This window comes from Lactuca serriola, chromosome 8 (assembly GCF_051521515.1).
Source record: "Lactuca serriola cultivar US96UC23 chromosome 8, Lser_US96UC23_V15, whole genome shotgun sequence".
In the NCBI taxonomy this organism is placed as follows: domain Eukaryota; kingdom Viridiplantae; phylum Streptophyta; class Magnoliopsida; order Asterales; family Asteraceae; genus Lactuca; species Lactuca serriola.
This window is the reverse complement of record NC_136415.1, coordinates 18,310,173-18,331,098: the sequence shown is the minus strand read 5'-3', so window position 1 is coordinate 18,331,098 and position 20,926 is coordinate 18,310,173. Positions and strand designations below refer to the sequence as shown.

Below are 20,926 nucleotides of genomic sequence, written 5' to 3'. Positions count from 1 at the left end.
TGCGAGTACCCTCGCAAACTTTGCGCGGGTGATGGTTGGGTCGCACAAATAAAGAATTAGCATCATTGGTCTCGCAAAGAAGAGGAAGGATTTCGTCATGGCCGCACGAAAATCTGTGAGGGTGGAAGGCAGCTGCGCAAGTAGCTGCGGTGTTGCCATTGGTCCACCATTCCACTACTCCACCCTTCCACTACCAAAGATTCCTTTGGTCCCCCCTTGTCCATGTAATTTGAATCCACCAATCATCATTTAGCTACCAAATGGATGCTCCAAACCCAAAATTAGAAATTTATGATCCATCTTCACAAGACCAAATAATCCAAGCCATCAACTTTAAATGCCCAATTCTTCTTCTTTGATTCCGCCAAGCCCAACAATGCCTCGGGAGCCCACTAAGCTGTCTTCACTCTAATCCACAATCACAAAAAGCTCCAAAACCCTGCAAAATTCCTCATGCAACATAACAAGTCCCCGATACGATCCATGATAAAGAAATTAAAGAATATACAATGCAATACTAATAAAAAGAGCTAAAAATCTAAAATAAACAAATAAAAATAAGGAAATAAAATAAGCTATCAAATATATAGAAGATGTGTCTATGGTGTCTGTTGAGGTCCAAACAAGGTGGTGTAAAATACTTCCTAAGAAGGTAAATATTTTTGTTTGGAGATTCATGTTAGATAAATTACCGACACAATTGAATTTATCAAAAAAAAGTATGAAATCGCAGTCCATTTGGTGTCCTCTCCGTGGTATAGGATGTGAATTTGTCAATCACGTTTTTTGACAACTGTGAAGTGGCAGGGGCGATATGGTCATTTGTTGCTCGATGGTGTGGTTTTAGATTCCCTAATTCATCTTCAATTAAAGAATGGTTGTCATGGGTGGAGGATCAAAATATTTGTCGTGTTAAGAGGGATCGGTTAGAAGTGATAATAATTACGACGTGTTTGATCATTTGGGGATTCTACAATTCAATACTTTTTGATGGGGTTCAAATTAGAAAAAAAAATAATTTGTTTGATAGTACATAAGTCTTTTATAAGTTAAAATTTTGAGATTCTAAATCCGTTGTTGTTTGAAATGTTTGGCTTTTGAACTCTTTGTTCATTCTTGCAAATTGCTAGAATTGTGATTATAGGGATAATGACTTGGGAGGGTAATAAGGTTTCCAGCTTGTCCGTATTAGGTCACTAAGGTTTTTTTTGTGCGTATTAGACCAATATGGTTGTTATTACCGTTTAGAAATAGTCCTTTTACCGGTTTTAACGGGTAAAAAGGACTATTTCTAAACGGTAATAACAACCATATTGGTCTAATACGCACAAAAAAACCTTAGTGACCTAATACGGACAAACTGGAAACCTTATTACCCACCTAAGTCATTAACCCTAATTATTTAGAAAACATGCTTACTAATCAATGTGGCTGATTTGTTTGACTGAAAATAGTTGCTTCCATTTAAACTTATCTCACAACCATTCCAGAACTTCTAAGTCCAGAAACTCATATGATTGATGATCTTCATTACATAAATATGCAACATTTTATCAATAACTTCTTTTTTGTCATTTAAATGTTTACATGAACACATCCATATGTACAAAAACAAAATCTCACTTTGATACCTCCCATCAATGTCTACATTTGATAACGAATGGAAATGTAAAACCAACAGGGACTTGCAGATGATGCCTATTATCAATTATTTTATAAAAAGCAAAACCACAACATGAACTAAGAAATTGAAGTTGCAAAATTAATCAAAATCAACACATAAACAAACACATACAGACTATATACAACACATAAACGGAAGTTTATAAAGCATGAAACTTAATGACAGGAAAAGTAAAAAACTTAAAGGAGACTTTATAGAAAGAAAGATCACTCTTACTTGCCACAAATGGTTGAAGACATCAACAAGAAGATCAATCTGACCATAGAATCCACATGTTGTCTGATTATGACTTCAGTAGATGAACTACTGAAACGTAAGAATTGCAATTGAACTCTATTAGCATTTGAAAAGGGAATTAGTGTTAAAAAAAATTTGGACCATTTCTTGATTTGTGTGTGTCATCCTTGCCCAGGGGCCATGCTAATCTTCTCTGTATCGTTCCAATTTTATCGGATGTCCCCAAAGGGACAACTATAGATGAAGAGCTTCGCCATATAGAGGAGTAGCAGGTTATATGGGACGACGCGAGTTCTAAATGAAGTAGTTTACTGTTGATGGTCATATATTCTCAATGTCTTTAAAATTAGGGTTAATGACTTAGGAGGGTAATAAGGTTTCCATTTTGTCCGTATTAGGTCACTAAGGTTTTTTTGTGCGTATTAGACCAATATGGTTGTTATTACCGTTTAAAAATAGTCCTTTTTACCCGTTAAAACCGGTAAAATGACTATTTCTAAACGGTAATAACAACCATATTGGTCTAATACGCACAAAAAAAAACTTTAGTGACCTAATACGGACAAGCTGGAAACCTTATTACCCTCCCAAGTCATTATCCCGTGATTATATGATACGGTAGATGAAAAAATGATGATACGCAAGTAAGATGGACATATCAAAAACTTGTTAAGATGGTTGTTGTCTTGTTGAGTTTATCCCTTGTATGCCTTTAAATTAATACAAGTTATTTCATCTCTTAATTGAATCCATTTGCATTTTGAATCCATTATAATCCATATTCTATATACACATTTATTATTCGGTCATAAATCGGTTTTGGCACCGAGGTTAGAAAACCAACACCAAACCGTACCATATACATAAATTTGGTTCGTTTTCAATTTGTACAACATTCTAAAGTCTGATTTAGATCAGTTCTAATAAATTATATTTTTCATTTATTATTGTATTCAAGCACTCCTTTAACATCCTTGCTACAACTTATATTAAGTTATTAAGCACTTCTTTAACTGTATCCTAGATTATATTTTTCATTTATTATCGTATTCCAACAACACTCCTTTAACATTCTCACTACAACTTATATTAAGTTATTAACCACTTCTTTAACTATATCCTAGATTAAGTTTATTATTAAAACTTATAACAATATTAAAAAACGGGAAAAAATACAATAAGGACCAACTTATAAATTTGATGTTTATTTAATATTTATCAAATAAAAAACTCATACCGATCTCACCATGTATGCATTAACTTCCAACCATCAGGAAAAGGTTTATTATCATCTCTAGAAAAATAAAAACCATCCTTCCTTACTAACCAATAACATCTGTTTATAGAGTATTCATCCCCACATAAAATTGACACTTCTATGTCAAAAGCATTAAAAGTTGCATTTTTTAATTCTTTACTATCGGGTGTCATCCAACGAAAAATACAATAGAAAATTGTTGTTAACATGAAATTTTGACGAAACATCCAATGAAAATATTGATTGGGTGTAAGCTTCTTATCACCAAGGTCGTCATCTTTCGACTTGCAATGAACCATTAAGTTATCAACTTCTGAATCTGTGATGTATACAGCGTAGAGATCCAAGTAGTTGCTTCTATTGCGATTCTCTACCTTAGGAAAAGCATATGCACCTCCTATCAAGATCAAGAGATTGAACATAACAATAATAAGAAAACGTTGTTTAATTGTGAAATTCATGATAGGTAATGTAAACTATGATTTTTTTATGGTTCTTTTTAAATATATGAAAGTCTCATTTCATTATTGTATTCATGTAATATGATTTCAAACTGTAATCTTATTTAATATTTAACTAGCTAGAGGACAAATTCAATTATTTGAATTAATAGCAAACTTTTTAGGATATGTTTGTAAAAAAATAGTTGGTAATTAATAATTGGTAACCGATAGTTAATAGCCGATAATTGGAAGTGTTATTTTTGTTTCTATAGAAGTGTTACACGAATGTTGATAGCTTTTGTATAGACTATAGATTTGAGTGCATAACCAAGCTCTAGTATTGCCCTTCGTAAGGGCACAAACCATGCTACCTAGTAGTTTGGTCCGACCCACTTCCTTCAAAGCCTATTAAACTTTCAAGATATGTTTTAGGTTAAATTGGTAATATCCTTTGGTCATTTAATTAAAACATTTAATATATTAAACCCATAATAATTCTTCATTTACCACACATTCAACAAAGTTTGCATCTACACAGTGACTCAGAAATATTAACAAAGATGTTTTAATCATAGTTGCTTCATTAAAATTACTATTCCCAGTTGTACATAAATTGCCAACCATCTGGAAAAGGTCTATCATCCTTAGCAAAATAAAAACCATCCTCTCTAACCAACCAATAACAATTGTTTACATCAAACCTTTCACCACACATAAATGATATTCTCATATCAAAAACATCAAATGTTTTATTTTTCAAAACATTGTCATTACTTGTCATCCAACGAAAATCACAAACGTATAGTGTTGTGCCCACAAAGTTCATACGGAAAGTCCAATGAAAATACTGAGGGACAGTGAGCTTTTTATCACCGATGTCATCTTCTCCTGATTTGCAATGAACCTTCAAGTTATTGATTTGTCCATCTACAATAAACACTGTATATAACTCCAGAAAATTGGGTTTATTATGATTTCCAAACTCAGAAAGAGAATCGAAACTGTATATTGTGATGAATAGGTAGAATATATAAATAAAGAGAGAAAGATGTTTCATTGTGAAACACATTATAGAGTTTGTATGCTTTGGTTTTATTTTTTAGTGTCTTTTTATACAAAGATAATATTAGCTCACATTGAGATTCAAGAAATATGACTTCAATTTGAACAGAAAAATGTCTTATCATTGAGTTATTGAGTGACTTTGTTTTTTTTTTTTTCTTTCTCATGAAAAGTTTTTTTCATGTGCTAAAATATCTTGGGACTTTACCATTATTTTACAAAAAATTCATTTAATGGGCATCTTCTATCCTAATAAATAAAGATCATTTTGCCAAATGGCATCTTCTAATTCAAATTGGTGCATGTAATTTTGTGATTTTTTTGAATAAATTTAAATTCACATGTAATTTTGTGGTTTTTTTGAATTAAATTCAATTAATATACCACATTATACCAATATTTATATATATGATGTATTAAATACATTAAATATGATAATAAATGCAAATAATCTTAGAAAAAATAAGATGAAAAAATTCGTACCATAATTATTGTTGTATTCTCGATGTTATACGTAAATTCATATTATATATATATATATATATATATATATATATATATATATATATATATAGGCTTAGGCTATTCTATTCAAACTAAGTATTGTGTTATTGTATGCATAATTGTGAGCCACTCATTTTACTTAATTTTGGAAAGTGAATAATACATATTATTAAATTAAATATAATTAAAAAATACCAACTAATTTCATTTTAAGGGTATTTTAGTCAATTAACATAAATTTAAAAAAGGAAAATTACATATTTTAAGGAAAATAGATTCTGTTAATTTTAAAAATCTGATTGTATGGATGATAATTCTCCTAATTCGAAAATTCTGACGGAAGATGTTTATCAATATATTAAAAAATAACAAATATAATTGAACCATACAATAATTACACATTCTGACATAATATATATTTTGATTTAATGAACTTCTTGAAGAATAACAAAATTTTGGATACAAGTTAAAAAAAATTTCATTACATTCTAAGAAAAGAAAAAAATATATATACTATTCTATGTGAATGTTACACTTATTAATAACACAAAAAACACAATATATAAATCATTCTACCAGAATATACTATTAGATATATATTTTTTCATTATATTGTATATTATTCTGGTAGAATAATACATTCTTTTTGGAAGATTGGTGGTCATTGTTCATCTTCATCCCATACATTGTTCATCTTCAAAATTCTATTCTCACATAATCAGAATTCAAGATTCCATTCCAGTAGAATGTAGTAAGTTTCATATGTACCATGTTTTGCTTTGATATCTCTCGTTTCGTACCTACAAAAATAATGGTATTCAACACTTGATCATTATAAACCAACAATATAAGATAAAATTCAAGCATAAAGAAGCAAACCAAAATAAAGACATGCAAAACCCATTAAAGAGAAATGGATTCGTGATTCCATTCCAACAGAATTATAATTCATGATTCCATTCCAGCAGAATTGGATTCGTGATTTCATACAATTCGTGCCCTTATGTACCCAGCAAACCAACCAAAAAAAGAGGGAATTTCCCTCATTCGTTCAAAATATATATATATTTTTATACCAAAGAAAGATAAAATTGGATTTTAATTTTAAAACATATACTTCGTAGTTCATAGTTCACAGTTCATACCCAAAGGAAAATTAAGCATACCCTGAATAACGGTCTTGAATAAAAATTGAAAATGTTGGTTCAAGCATTTTATCAACCAGTTGGTGTGCATCCTAAGAGCTACAATCTAAGATACTCGCTGATTGTCAAACCCTTGAGCCAAAATTCCGGAAACACCCACCTGCAACCTATAGGTTGAAACAATCGCATTCAACTTCAATTTTGATGGAATCATTTACTGTTGATATGAACATGGTAATTTTTTTGATAGAAATATTATTTACCAGCGGCGACGATCGATGTTGATATGAAAACACCAGTGACTCCCAACAACATAATCGGCAAAAAGTTTTGGAAAAACTTTTTCTTCTTGACCTGAAATATGTGGAAAGTAGAAAACTTAGCTCCCAAAGTAAATGAAGAAACACAAGGGAGGATGGATGTAAATTAATCCAACAAGCTACTGGGGCTTACCCGGCATTGAAAATAATGGGTAGGAGTAGATAAATGAAGAAGAGTTGTTCGTCGAGCCTCAGAAAATGAGTGCTTTTCCAGTTGCTTGTGATTAAGATGATTATCCCAACAACACACCCATGTTTATGAAGAAGACGATGAAGGGCAACCCCACAAAGGGTCGTTGGTGCCGCTGCGCTGGAGGATTTCGAGCTCGACGAGACCACAAGACCTGTACTGCGTTTAAATCCCGTTTCCATCGATTGCTCAATTTAGGGTTTTCAGAATCGAATTTTAGATAAAGAGGGGAACATGATTTAATAAAAGTCAATACCATGATTATAAGGATTATTTTTGGAAGTTATTAAACAAATTACTAAAGTACCCTTATTTATTTATTTGATTATTTAATTTTTATTTAATTTTGATTGGCCCACATTTATGCATACAATAACACAATACTTACTTTAAACACGTGAACCTAGTTCTCTCTCTCTCTCTCTATATATATATATATATATATATACATATATATATATATATATATATATATATATATATATATATATATATATAGGGAAAGGATCGAATGAGAACACCTAAAAGGTTGAGAATGCGAGAACAAGTATATTCATTTGTGATTCCATGTATTCATTTGTAGAGAAATGATAAATTTTTACGCACAATCAACATGAATATGCTTTTTCTCTTCGATTGAAATTAAAGGCGTAAAAATTTATCATTTATCCACAAATGAATACATGGAATCGCAAATGAATATACTTTGTTCTCGCGTTCTCAACCTTTTTGATGTTCTCATTTGATCCTACTATATATATATATATATATATATATATATATATATATATATATAGTTATATACACACACATACATATATTAGGTTATAACCAATATAATACACGGTTGATAAATTAAAATAATATAGATAATAATTGTAACAAAATAAGTGAAACAGGAGATTATTTATTATTGATTACCAAACATTTCGAATTTCAAAATCTTTATTAATAATGTTAATTTTAAAGGATTTAGAAAAAAAATTAATATAAAATCATAGAAAAAGACATGTGTCATTTTTAGTGAGTATGAAAAAATAAATTAAAATTTATAAAAAGAAAATGACAAGCGACAAATGTAGAATTCTTTATTAAAAGAGAGAGAGATTTGTATTTTCTAATGTTACATGTTAAAAGACTAGTTAATAGATAAATATAGAAAACACATATTTTGATGTATTTTTTGATTTATAATTCATATTTACAAGATCACTATTTTAAGGTTTATATTTTAGAAAACAGTTATGAAGTTTCAGTTTAAAAGTAAAAAGTCGTTTCTTTGGCACATTTATAAATTAAAAGATCTCATTATTTAAAAATTATTCATCATTTCTTGAAAGTTACTATATTTACTAATCACATGTAATTTTAGCCATCAAATCAAAAGTCCAAAATTTTGGATTGTATTATTGTAGTAGACATTACACATGTATTTTTATATTTGTAGATCATTTACCAAATAATACATAATTAATGTTGGCTATATCATTTACATTAATTTTGTAGCCAAAAAATAAATTTTCGGGCTTTTTGACTGTTTATTTAAAGGGTTTAGGTCATTTTTGATCATTTAACTTTTGGTTTTGTTATCATTTGGTCACTTAACTAATTTTAAATTTTAAAAGGTCATCAAACTTTTGACTTTGTGCTCCTTTAGTCACTTAACTTTTGGTTTGGTCACAATTAGTCACCTAACTTTTAGATTTGTGATCTTTTAGTCACTTAACTTTTAAAATTGTGCTCATTTAGTCACTAAACTTTTAAAAAAATTTAAAAGTTTAGTGACAAAATGAGCACAATTTTAAAAGTTTAGTGACTAAATGTGACCAAAACAAAAGTTAAGTGACTAAATGAGCACAAAACCAAAAGTTTGATGATCTTTTAAAACTTAAAAAGAGTTAAGTGACCAAATGAGCACACAACCAAAAGTTAAGTGACCAAAAATGACCTAAACCCTTATTTAAATGACAAGGATTATATCAACAAGTTTATGGATCTTTTTAATCCTAAACATGTTGTCTCACTTCTTAATGATTGTGTAATGGTTTTAACATCCCAAAATATTATAATTTGCTTCATAATAACAAATAAGGATCATTACATTTTTTTTCATAATTAGTGTCAATTTCATTTATAAAGTAAAAAGTTGCATATTTATGTGAATTTGATAATGCAAATAGAACATTTCAAAGTTGATCTAAATACGTGAGATGATAAGGGAAGAAATGACCACTTGGAATTTCACAAATAATAGAGTGATTTATTTTAAATTATAACAAACTATGGTTGATGTTTCACTGATTTGTTTTTATTAAATGTATTTATTAATTCCTCATTTCATGATTACTAGAGTGATTTGGTTGTCAATGTGGGACTAACCCATTTAGTAGAGGTTTTGTATTTTAAATTGGAGATCCCGAATTTTAATCTAGGTGTTGGTGAATTCTACTAACTTAGTGATACTAATTTCTCACCATTAAGCAGCCGTTAAAAAAATAGAGTGATTTGGTTGAAGTTATTGCAAACTATGTTTAATGCTTCAATATTTTTTTAATACCTAATAATTCCTTATTTCAGTTAAATCCTACTGAAATATATCATTTTAAATTTTGTTAATTTTAAATCCTTAGTTTTCCATATTTTTTTTAATCAACGTGTATAATACATGGGTTTTTAACGGAAGTAGACAAGATTTCACACCCCAAAACCTGAACGGTGGAAACGTCCCGGGGCGGAGGACGTCATGTACAGTATCACAACAAAGCATAATAGTAAACAAGCAACAACGTCATCCATTGCATTAATAATATAATTTAATACAAGTGTGTTTTATATAGTTATAAGACACCAAAATATGAATGATCAAAATAAGAGACAAGTCTTGAAAGCTCCATCTTCTCAAAGCCTGACATCGGTACCTGTCTACTGATGACTTAAGAATACAAGTTATTTTGAAAGAGTTTATCAGCTTTAAAGCGGGTGAGTTCATAAGCATTTTAGTTTCATTGTTTGTATGGAAATGTTTGTAAGTGTTTGATGTATAAGTTTGTAAAAGTTTGTAGTAAATGTTTGTATATCCTAGAAAATCTTATATTTTCTACTAAAAGTAGCCTTCTACCAAGCCATCAACTGTTTTGTATGTTTGTTTCTTGTAAAAGTGTGTATTTCTCCCAAGTGTGACTATCATTAACAAAATATAGTTTTTACATTACCGTTTATGTGAGAAGATTATAATGTGAATGCAATGGGAAATTAATGATGTATTGTAGTGTTGTATATAGTAACTACTGTTGTACTAACTACCTTAAACCGATTGTTAATTAAGGTATAATGTGATATAATTGTAACCATACTTGATTGACTAGTAAAACACGACGCTCGAAGACGTCGAAATGGTATGACATTCGTCACCCATAGACGTGCAGGTCCTACTGTAGCTAGCAACAAGGTGTGGGACGGTCAGTCCCGTATAGATCTATACACAAATTCACGCTCTCCCTCCAGGAGAATCTGATTACAAAACGAGCCACAGCAGTGATGTCATGCCCCGAAGTAGTGACTCACATTTATGTTATAGTATTCTTGTATATGTATTGTATGTACTAGTGTAGTGTATGTTCTCTATGTCTAGTATGTAGTATGTTCTCTTTGTTTCTCATCATAGTATGTTCTCTTGTATAGTGTATAGTATGTATTGTTTCTCGTTATAGTATGTATTGAATCATGTATGAACTGACTCTTTGTATGTTTCATTGTACTATAAATAGTGAGTAGTGACTTCCTAAACTATACCTATTATAGTTTACTAGTAGAGTTGTTTGTATGACTTAGTGTGTTGAACTGAGATAAAAGCTTTTATGTATATACATATATACAAAATATATAACTAATGATCAAAAGACACTCGGACAAACAACAGGGTACTCTAAGTCCACAACCAAACAAGGAATAGGAAATAAAGTGAGTTATCAGTCCTAAGTCCTTTCAACCTTACTTATATAACTATATAAGCATTAGACATGGTTTTGACAATATATATGTATAAAAGAGTTAAAAAGAAAAGGTTTCGCATTTAATAACAAGTTTGATAAAGAGTTTTTTATGTAAAATTGTTTGATAAACATTTTGAAGTATTTGAAATCCATATGTTTGATAACAGTTTGAATGTAATAGAAAAATCTATTTGTTTGTTCTAGTTATTAATCACATGTGATTGATATAATAACTAGAATGTTTCAACTTGTATTCCCCCCTCCCCCCCCCCCCCTTATAAAAGCATTTAAAATCATTTAAAAAGTAGATTAAGGGGTATGAACTCACCTGTAGTGAGTAACTCGAATGAAAGATCGATATAGGATCGTTGGGTGTCAATTGGAGTCTTGAGCACAAACAAATCCTATTTAACATATAATTACACATATATGAATAAATTTAATGTATATAACCACTAATAGTGATAGGGACACGCCTTAGGGACATAAAAACACTTAGAATTAAGTGTTACCAACACATATGGTTGCACATAAGGAGTGTATGGCCCTATATTGGAGTATAAGGCCACAAAATCATGGGTTTTGTGTGTGTGCAGCTAGAGTGTGCGGCCAAGTGTGTGTGCGGTGCACACTCACTATGAAGTGTGCCAAAAATGTGTTTCCAAGCCTTAGGAAAGTTCTAAGGAAGGTGTTTTGACCATTGCTTAGCCGGAATGGAAGTTTGATGCTATTTTGGGCCTTTAAAAGGGTGTGTACGGCCACACAAGGAGTGTACAGCTGTACATGCTTGATATCCATGAAAAAATAGTCAAAAGTGTATTCCAAGTCTCTATTTTGCATCCCATAAGTGTTCTTGATCATGTGCTAACTTATAACTTTTGTTTGAAGCCAAATAACACTAAACAAAGGGGTGTACGGCCACAAGGGGTGCGTACGGCCGTACACTCCTTGATGATCATGTCTTGGATGGTTTCTAAGGAGTATAACTAGTAAATAATAAGTACAAGGAGTGGTACTTACAATATAGAAGCCTTTAGGGGTGTTTGTGGTCCAAAAACTTAGTAGGTGTTGTTGGTGTTCTTGGAGAACACTTGAAGATCTAAACAAAAGGTGTAATTTTATGGATGAAATGATAGATCCTTACTAGATAGTGTAATGAATCAACAAATCATATAAAGAAACACTTACACTTGAAGATCTAGAAGGAAAATCGGATGATACTTGAGAGAGAAGTTGATTTCTTGGCTTAAGAGTGTGTAAAGTGATGAAAGATGGAAGAATACACCATGTATACACATGAGTGTACGGCTAGGATGGGTGTACGGCCGTACACCGATGTGTGCAGCCGCACACACCTCATGAAGGGGTGTTTGGCTCAATTGAAAGGTGTTGAACTCAATTACCCTCATTCTTTGATTATACTAGGTTTAAAACACTCAAATTGACTCTAAATAATGCCAGAAGATAGCAAAACGTAGTCTGACCTTGATTGATTTGAATAAGTGTACAAGATAGAAATTTCGGGTTGTCACACAAGACATTACGAATGCTTCATTAAGTTATTCCTACATCTAGTCAAAATGCAAAGCTCTAAAATTAACTAAAAATATGAGATTAAGTGTTCAAACATCTAATATTGAAGAAATAACAACATTTGCAAACTAGCTATCAGATATATGAGCATGAAAGGCTGATAGTTTAAATGATGGCAAGACAATTTTTAATACTCTGGATAATCTTCTTATTAGTGATTCTTTTGATCCTATTGGTTCATTAGTTGAATATGTCTATTTATTTTGAAACTAGGTGTAAGACCTATGTATTAAATGGATTAATTATATATATATATATATATATATATATATATATATATAGAGAGAGAGAGAGAGAGAGAGAGTTAGGTTCAAATGTTTTCACTATCTATTGTGTGCATGTATGATTGATTCTGGACCAATCATTTTAGTTATTTTAAGAAAGTAATTAATGCATATTAAATGCTAAAGATATAATTAATATCCATTATATCTTCAACATGTAATATGCATTAATTATTTTCTTAAAATAACTAAAATGATTGGTCCATAATCAATCATACATGCACACAATAGATAGTGAAAACAAAATAACCCAACCCTATATATATATATATATATATATATATATATATATATATATCTATATATATATATATATATATATATATATCTATATATATATATATATATATATATATATATATATATATATATGTAGAGAGAGAGAGAGAGATCTAAATATTTAAGAACTTTGGATTTACAAGAAAATAAGAAAAATAATAAATTATTAAAATTGATTATTTTATCTTTTAAATTTAAATAAATAAACAAAATAAACTAATAAGTTTTAATTTGAAATTTTTGAAATAAGAATGTAAGTTCATTAAGGTATTATGTGGAATTTAATAAAATAGAAAAACTTGGCATGTGGAAAAAAAATTCAAAATAACCACAAAATGACATTTGACAAATTAAATAAAAGTGTGACAAGTGGCAAAAAAACATTCATTTATTAGAGATTCCACTTTGAAAAATACTTATTATTTTCACCTTGATATTTAAACTTTTTCTAATCAACATGTGTAATACATTGGTTTCACACCTAGTTTATTAATAAAAAATCTTATAATTAATAGTTTGGTAAATGTAAATGCGTCAAACCATTTAATTTTGAAGTTGTATGTTTTTCACATTTAATGTCGGGTCTTCTCACCTTTTAAATAATGTAAATTATACTTTCCGTCCCTATATTTATACTAAATTTATGCGTGGATTCCTGAAAGATTTTTATATGATGAGAAATTGAATATGTTCCTACCTTTTGTTCTTATTTTTCTTTCTACCTATCTAAGATAATGACAAATGTACATATTTAACATCTCAATCAAATTTAAATTAATTTAATAATACTTGTCACCATCTAAAATATGTAGGAAGATAGTATGAACAAAAAGTAGGAGGATATTTAATTTCTCATTAAAATGATTGGTTTGTTATCTGTTTTGAGTCAAGAGCTCAAGGCCTTCGTATTGACTCTGTTTTTCTCCAGTGAAGTTCAAACGCCAAACACATGCTTGGCACTTGAGGCCATTATTGTCATTTCACAGATCTAAAATATTGAATAACATTTTTTTAGGGTCTAATTATTGTTTTCAACTTCTTTTAAGGGAACTAAGTCTGACAATTCTCAACACGACCCGTGACACGGCACGAAATAAACGGGTTTGGGTTGAGTTTTTCAACCCGTCAACCCGTTTATTAAATGAGTCATATATGAGTTTCTTAAAAAATATACGGGTTGACATGCCAACCCGTTTAGAATTTTAATAAAAAAAATTATATGTTTTTTAAATGTATAAGTATTATACACTATAAACTTTATATTTATACTAGGATAGGATACCTAATACCATTGATCATTTGACCCGCAGGTAACCATCTGCTAATTTGCATTGTAACGTTTTAGCGTTTGCCTTAAATAATCTCAGTATCTCACAAAGATGGCGACATAAGCGATTGAATCATTATCGAATGACGTCGACATCTGCGATTGAATTTATCTATGTTTGTATTAATGTTTTAGTTTAAACATGTTTCGATAAATGTTTTTAATTTTCATTTGAATGTTTAAGACTTAATTTTCAAAAACTCGGATATGTTTGCATCAAGAATTTATTCATGTTTAATTATCAGTTTTATTTATGGAATCTAACCCACAAATATACGAACCCAAATCTGACCCACGAACGCGCCAACCTGTGAACCTGTATAAATAAATGGGTTGACGGATCATATATGAGTTTATATTCTAAACCAGCCAACCCGTGACCTATATAATTAAATAAATTATGTTGGGACTGATATATTTTGACCTGTCAACCTGAATACGTCACGATTGTCCGACCTAAAGAGAACTCTCAAAAAAGTTAACTTTGGTTGCTAATTTTCTGAGGTTTTAATTGAAAAAAATGGATTTCTCTTACTGAACCCGCATAATGGACCCGGATTCTTTTTCTTTTATCCGTCTGATCCGACCCGAACCATTGCGTTAACGTGGACTAAAACGAACAAAAGAAGAAGCTTTCATCAAATCGGATAAATGATTTGGTTGAATGACAACCCTCGATTCTTCCTCCGCAGCTGAATCGAGCATGGACGAATCATCCAACCTTCAACAACCCCCTTCCGCCACCAACGACGGTCGCGGCTACGCCGGTGGTGTATCCGACGAAGAACAGAACAGCAAAGAATCTGAGGTGGTGTGGAGTAACTTCACCGACAGCTTCCGTGAAGTCCAATCCGTATTGGACAGAAACCGAGCTTTGATTCAACAGGTCAACGAGAATCACCGCTCCAAAATTCACGAGAACATGGTCAAAAACGTTGCCCTAATTCAAGAGATCAACAACAACGTTTCCAAAATCGTTTCCCTCTACTCCGATCTATCTACCAACTTCTCCAGCGCCTTTCATCAACGGATTTCAGAGACTGATGCAGACAACCTGAAGGAGAGTTGATACTTGATCGATTGGCGTTATGCAATTTTCAGTAATTCCGAAGTCTCCTCTCTTTTTTTTCGTCGTAATTTCTGGTCGATTATGATGTGAAATTTGAATTTTCGGAAGTTGACTGGTGTTTGATTTTGTATTTCTTGATTACGGAATATCGTAGGGATTTGTTGTTGAGTAATATGTATATACGTAATTTGTTCTGTTCTTGATCCGATGAGTCGCTGCTAATCTATACGAGTTTATCGACCTGTTGTTTTTTGATTGAAAGCAAATTTGGAGTAAATTCATACAATTCTGGAGATATTGTCACTTGGAAACTTGAAACACAATGACAGTGGTGTCCGATTGAAGAGGCCAATTTGGTCTAAAGAGTTGAAATGCGAATTGGATTTGTTACTACAATTGGTTTACGAAATAAACCACACAAAAGCAAAATCACAATAACTACAATTTGACTTGTCATCTTTTTATCTAACCTCTTCAAATTTTACAATCAACATGTTAAAAGGTGCGAATTAAGGTATATGTTCAAAAGGTTTTTCAATTGAATAAAACTGGTAAAAATGTAAAATAGAACATTAGGAATCACAAGTGTAGTTCACCACTGTCTACCACAACAACATTGCTTTTAGGGGTACCATTTTGTTTCCCTTCCGCTTCAATCTTATGCACAACATCCATTCCCGACACCACCTTCCCAAACACCACATGTCGTCCATCCAACCTTCAAAAACATAACAACCAAATTAAACTTCACAAAATTGAAATAAAACAGGTTTGACCTCAAAAGTCAAACTGTTGTGTAGAAACTAGAAAGTAACCTCTCACCAGTTAGTTATAACTGTTGTGATGAAAAACTGAGAGCCATTAGTATCCGGTCCAGCATTTGCCATAGACAGAACTCCTGTTTTCACCAAAATAAAAATTTTAACAATTTTTTTTTTAAATTAATAAGGTGATTTTTTTTTACCAGGATCTGTGTGTTTCAATTTGAAATTCTCATCAGCAAACTTTTCACCATAGATGGACTCCCCACCACGCCCGTCGCCACGTGTGAAGTCACCTCCTTGAATCATAAAGCTTGGTATGATTCTATGGAATGTGCTTCCTTTGTAATGGAGAGGCTTTCCACTTTTCCCAATTCCTTTCTCCCCTAAAATCCAAAAGGGAAAGAAAATTGGCTAAATTGTAATACTGGGGATTAGCTTAAAAGATTAGTCTATGTGATTGTAATCATTTCTCTTTGGATAGGCTCATCATGGTTTTTCTCTGCTTTTGGAGTTTTTTTACTATTTATATTAGGGAGGAGAAAACATAGTAAAAGAATTAAAAGTTGAGTAGTTACCTGTGCAAAGAGCTCGAAAATTTTCTGCAAATATAATAAGTATTAGTTAAGTTCTTTAATCTTTATACATTAAGAAATCTCGAAACATACAAAAATAAGAGTATTATCAATATGTTTGGCTGTTGTATTTGTACCTGCTGTCTTTGGCACTGCCTTCCCAAAAAGGCCCATGATTATGCGTCCTGAAAGCAAGAATGATCAACATTCTAAATTGTTGCCACGTTTATAAAAGAAAACTTGTTTGGTGAATCCATCAATGCATTTCAGATTATGAAACTGTTAACATTTATGTGTTGAGACTCAAGAAAGTATATATAGATGAGATGCAGATTATGAAACATACCCATGGGCTTTCCATCAATCTCAACATCAAAATAAACCCTGTGTGTAACTTCATCTAGATCCCCTTCTGGTCCATCTGCCTAATAAGCAATCATCAATGGACATGTATTTCAGATTATGGAGCTATAAGCCCTAATTAATTGCCGATAAATCCATAATCACATCAAATTTATCCTCTTAAATCCCAGTCGAGGTTGTAAATTAGGTCAAGCGTTAGGTCAATAACCAAAAACAGCAATTATTTGGAAATAAAAGATGAAACCTAAACTAAACACACTTATAGATCACATATAAGAAGAAGAAAGAAGAAGATTACCTTATGATTGTGCTGATTTTTAACAGCTTTTTGTTCTGAAGCAACATCAGTATCAGTAATCCGGTTCTGTAAACAGTAAAAACAGATTAGTGGATACAAACTAGAGAAAAGATTATGATTTTCCATATTATAGGTTGTTCGCGATGAATAAATGATGATGTTAAAAGTACCAGAACAAAAACGACTGTTCCAAAGAGAAGTAAACCCCATAGAATGGCGAGGGGAGGAATTTTGGTTCTGTTAGGCATCGTCTTCGTCCCTGGAGTGTGGATGGAGAGATCTGTTAGCTTGGGTTTCTGACTTTGTGTTGTGGGTAGATATAAGTTCCACCGTAACGCAACTCGATACTATTACATGAGATTGTTGATTCATACATGCATCTTGTTGTTTTATTATTTGTGTTGTAAGTTATTTAAATCGTATATAAATTATATATCAAGTTATATATTCTTTGCATTTTTCTAAATAATTTCACATTTATCCTGGTTTATTTGAAAATTTTATAAAGTATATCATATTTTATAGGGTTAATGTAACTAGGACCCTAGGAACTTTCATGTTTTCATTTAAATAGTCTCTTAACTTATTTTTTTTTTTTTGCTTCATAAGGGCTTAAACTCATATTTAACATGTTAGTTTGGTCCTTTTACCCACTAGAGTCGGTTTTAATGGCACGTAAGCGCACATTAGGACGCTTAAACATCTACTTCTTTACTTTCAATCCACAACTGTTCATGGAGTTGAAGAGATGTGCGACTGTTGGTGATGATGATGAAAAGAGTGAAGAAACATGTGTTTGAAACCAACATTAACATGCCATCTTCGAAACTTAAGCGGAATCGAAGCAAGAACAGGAGACACGTGAGTAGGAGCACAAGGTTGGCGTTTTGTGGTGGTGTCCTGGGATTACCTGAAATCGAAAATGAAACGTGATTTTTGAGTTTCTCAAATCAATTTCTAGGGTTTTCTGATATCATGTGTTTCTGAAATCGTGTTTTTTGCACTTTAGGATTTTTTTTTTTTTTTGAAATCGTATGTTTTTTGTTTTAGGATTTTCTTAAAATGTGTGTTCTTTAATTCAAGTTTTGTGTTCTAGGGTTTTTTGAAATCGAGTTCTAGGGCAGACCATGTTTTCCGAAATGGTGGATGGTAAACAAAAACATAGATGATGAATAAAAATTTCTCTGAAATTGAATATATGGGGAGAACACATATTCAGAAATCGTTGATGAACATGTTTTTCAGTTTCATCCGATTTTCCTAAAATCGTGGGGAACACAGCTGAGTTCTTGAGTTTTGGTATGAACAAACCTGGGAGACCAATTATCCAGCATACAACAACGTTTTTCATGAAATGGTGGATGATGAACAAATTCTTTTCTAAAATTGAAGACATAGGGAGAACACATTTTCAGAAAATCGTTGATGAGCTTTTTTCTCAGTTTCTTGTTTCTGGACGTGGTTCATCAGATTTTTCTAGAATCGTGGGGAACACAACTGAATTTTTGAGTTCTGGTGATGAACAAATCTAGGAGACTGATTATATTTCTGAATTTTGAAAATCCAACAGAACTACTACACAAGCATTGGTAATATGAGGGTTAATGTCATGTGGTTGTCTGACTAGACAATGGTAACCCGATTACCCCTTCACCTATTCAATGAAGGACCCTTTTAGCCCATAAAATATGAGTTTAAGCACTTAGAAAGCAAAAAAAAATAACTTAAGGGACCTTTTAAACCAAAACAAGAAAGTTTGTAGGGCCTCAGTGACATTAACCCTATTTTATATTGGTGTTATGACTAATAAATAAAAACATTATGAGTAATCTAGATATTTAACAAAGTGGAATAATTTAAATAATAAAAAAACTATAAATATCGGTTGATAACGTCGCATCAATGTTACTTGTTGAAAAACAGAACTCAATCCTTTACTTTCTCTCCCTTTCTTTAACCTAAGACTATCTCACCTTTTTTCTTAAAAAAGTAGTTGATCCCTTCATAAACCCCAAGTTGTCACCATCATCATTACGCTTCTTCACCGAAACGACCTCATACTACTCACCACCAAAGAATTGTAGCACTACTCCTATGTCGTTAAATCATCGCGTTACTATGAGCTTGATAAGACCAATAAAATATTGTCTCTGACCATCTTATTCCGATTTTTTATTTGAGTTTTTATTAATATCTTCAATACTCATATCTTGTCTTATTGTATATTGGTGTTGTAGGTTAACCTCTTTATGTATTTTCATTAGGAATAAGGTCTTGAGACTACTTAGTTTTAATTGTTGAACATATAATCGATTACTTTTTATATATAGTAGATAAAGCTATTACTTCATTTAAAAGTAAATTTGATCAATTTAATGAGTTCAAAAATAGTTTTGGTTTTTTTCTTTAGTATAAAAAAATTAAAATCATTTGATGAAAATACTTTAAAAGAACATTGTTTAAATCTTGAAAAAAATTTAAAGCACGATGATAACTTAGATATTGATGGTTTAGATTCATTTCATGAACTAAAACTTTTAAGACATATCGTACATTTAGAACGTGGTACAATTATTAATATACTTAATTACATTAAAAAATTTAGTTCTTTTCCAAATGTATATGTTGCCTATACGATTATGTTAACTATTCATGTAACTGTTACCTTTGCAGAAAAAAGTTTTTCTAAACTAAAATTGTTAAAAAAGTTATTTAAAATCTATGATGTCACAAGAAATATTAAATGGATTAGATATTTTGTCAATTGAAAAACATTTAGTAAAAGAAACAGATTATGAAAATTTTTATTAAAGAATATGCATCTAAAAAAGCTAGAAAATTTAACTTTATGTCTTAAATTTATTCACACAAAACATATACATAATAAAAGAAATTTAACTCCGTCATCTATAAACTTTTTAGTTTATTATTATTGGTCTCAAGCTCAGATAAAGGATGAGTGTTTATAACATTGAGTATAGTAAATGTCATAGGGCCCCAAATATTTGGTGATCGAATCCGGATTTCCTTTGCTCGATAGTTTTACCCTTGGGATGACATATTGGATGTTAGGAAGCTTCCATTTCATATGTGTTTCCATCAAGAGATCGTCCTTGTTGTTCCGCCCACAGGCTTATCGATGGTCAAGTACATGCTCCAAAACTAGTGTTTTTTTGGTTATGGTGACACATTGCTTAGTCTCTTGTTTCCAATCTCTACTCTTAACATAGAGAGAGAAAGAGAGAGAGTTATCTATGCACAACAACATGGGGCATGGTTGGATTCGTCTAGTATTTAACCAATGGCTAAAATGATAGCATGGATAAGATCATAAGATCATTTTGTATGTTATCTATGTTGTTTCTCTTCAAGTCTTCAGCTATACAAATTTGCAAGTAAATGACTATATACCTTTAAGCTTTTATATCATAATCTAGGATAACCTTTGAATCTCATATGAGTTTCCTTTCAAATACATTGATTTCTTTTTCACATATATCGTAACAATTTAAGGGTATGTTATGGTAAGTAGGTCATACTAA

The 20,926-nt window shown here is 31.1% G+C and overlaps 2 protein-coding genes and 1 non-coding gene across 3 annotated transcripts; 1 reads left to right on the top strand and 2 right to left on the bottom strand.

Annotated features, from left to right (window-relative positions):
- Window positions 1–2,050: 2,050 nt before the first annotated feature.
- On the bottom strand, window positions 2,051–2,153 carry LOC145071847 (U6 spliceosomal RNA). The gene has a single exon (XR_013690812.1). It is a non-coding gene; the product is annotated as a U6 spliceosomal RNA (small nuclear RNA).
- A 12,796-nt stretch (window positions 2,154–14,949) lies between these two features.
- LOC145065655 (protein EARLY FLOWERING 4-like) lies at window positions 14,950–15,653 on the top strand. The gene has a single exon (XM_079012687.1). The coding sequence runs from the start codon at window positions 14,983–14,985 to the stop codon at window positions 15,385–15,387; it is 405 nt and encodes a 134-aa protein (XP_078868813.1). The 5' UTR covers window positions 14,950–14,982; the 3' UTR covers window positions 15,388–15,653.
- A 169-nt stretch (window positions 15,654–15,822) lies between these two features.
- Window positions 15,823–17,747, bottom strand: LOC145065654 (peptidyl-prolyl cis-trans isomerase CYP19-4-like). The gene is made up of 8 exons (XM_079012686.1): window positions 17,555–17,747; window positions 17,385–17,450; window positions 17,070–17,148; window positions 16,861–16,908; window positions 16,727–16,750; window positions 16,352–16,534; window positions 16,210–16,285; window positions 15,823–16,105 (listed from the first exon to the last, which is right to left on the bottom strand). Exons 1-8 carry the CDS (start codon window positions 17,630–17,632, stop codon window positions 15,967–15,969), a joined length of 693 nt encoding a protein of 230 aa, XP_078868812.1. The 5' UTR covers window positions 17,633–17,747; the 3' UTR covers window positions 15,823–15,966.
- Window positions 17,748–20,926: the final 3,179 nt, after the last annotated feature.

Coding starts and splice junctions, on each gene's coding strand:
- LOC145065655 (XM_079012687.1), top strand. CDS start 14,983: ATGACAACCCTCGATTCTTCCTCCGCAGCTGAATCGAGCATGGACGAA.
- LOC145065654 (XM_079012686.1), bottom strand. CDS start 17,632: ATGCCTAACAGAACCAAAATTCCTCCCCTCGCCATTCTATGGGGTTTA. Junction 16,751..16,860: donor GGCAGTGCCAAAGACAGCAG/GTACAAATACAA, acceptor TTATATTTGCAG/AAAATTTTCGAGCTCTTTGC. Junction 16,286..16,351: donor ATTGAAACACACAGATCCTG/GTAAAAAAAAAT, acceptor TGGTGAAAACAG/GAGTTCTGTCTATGGCAAAT.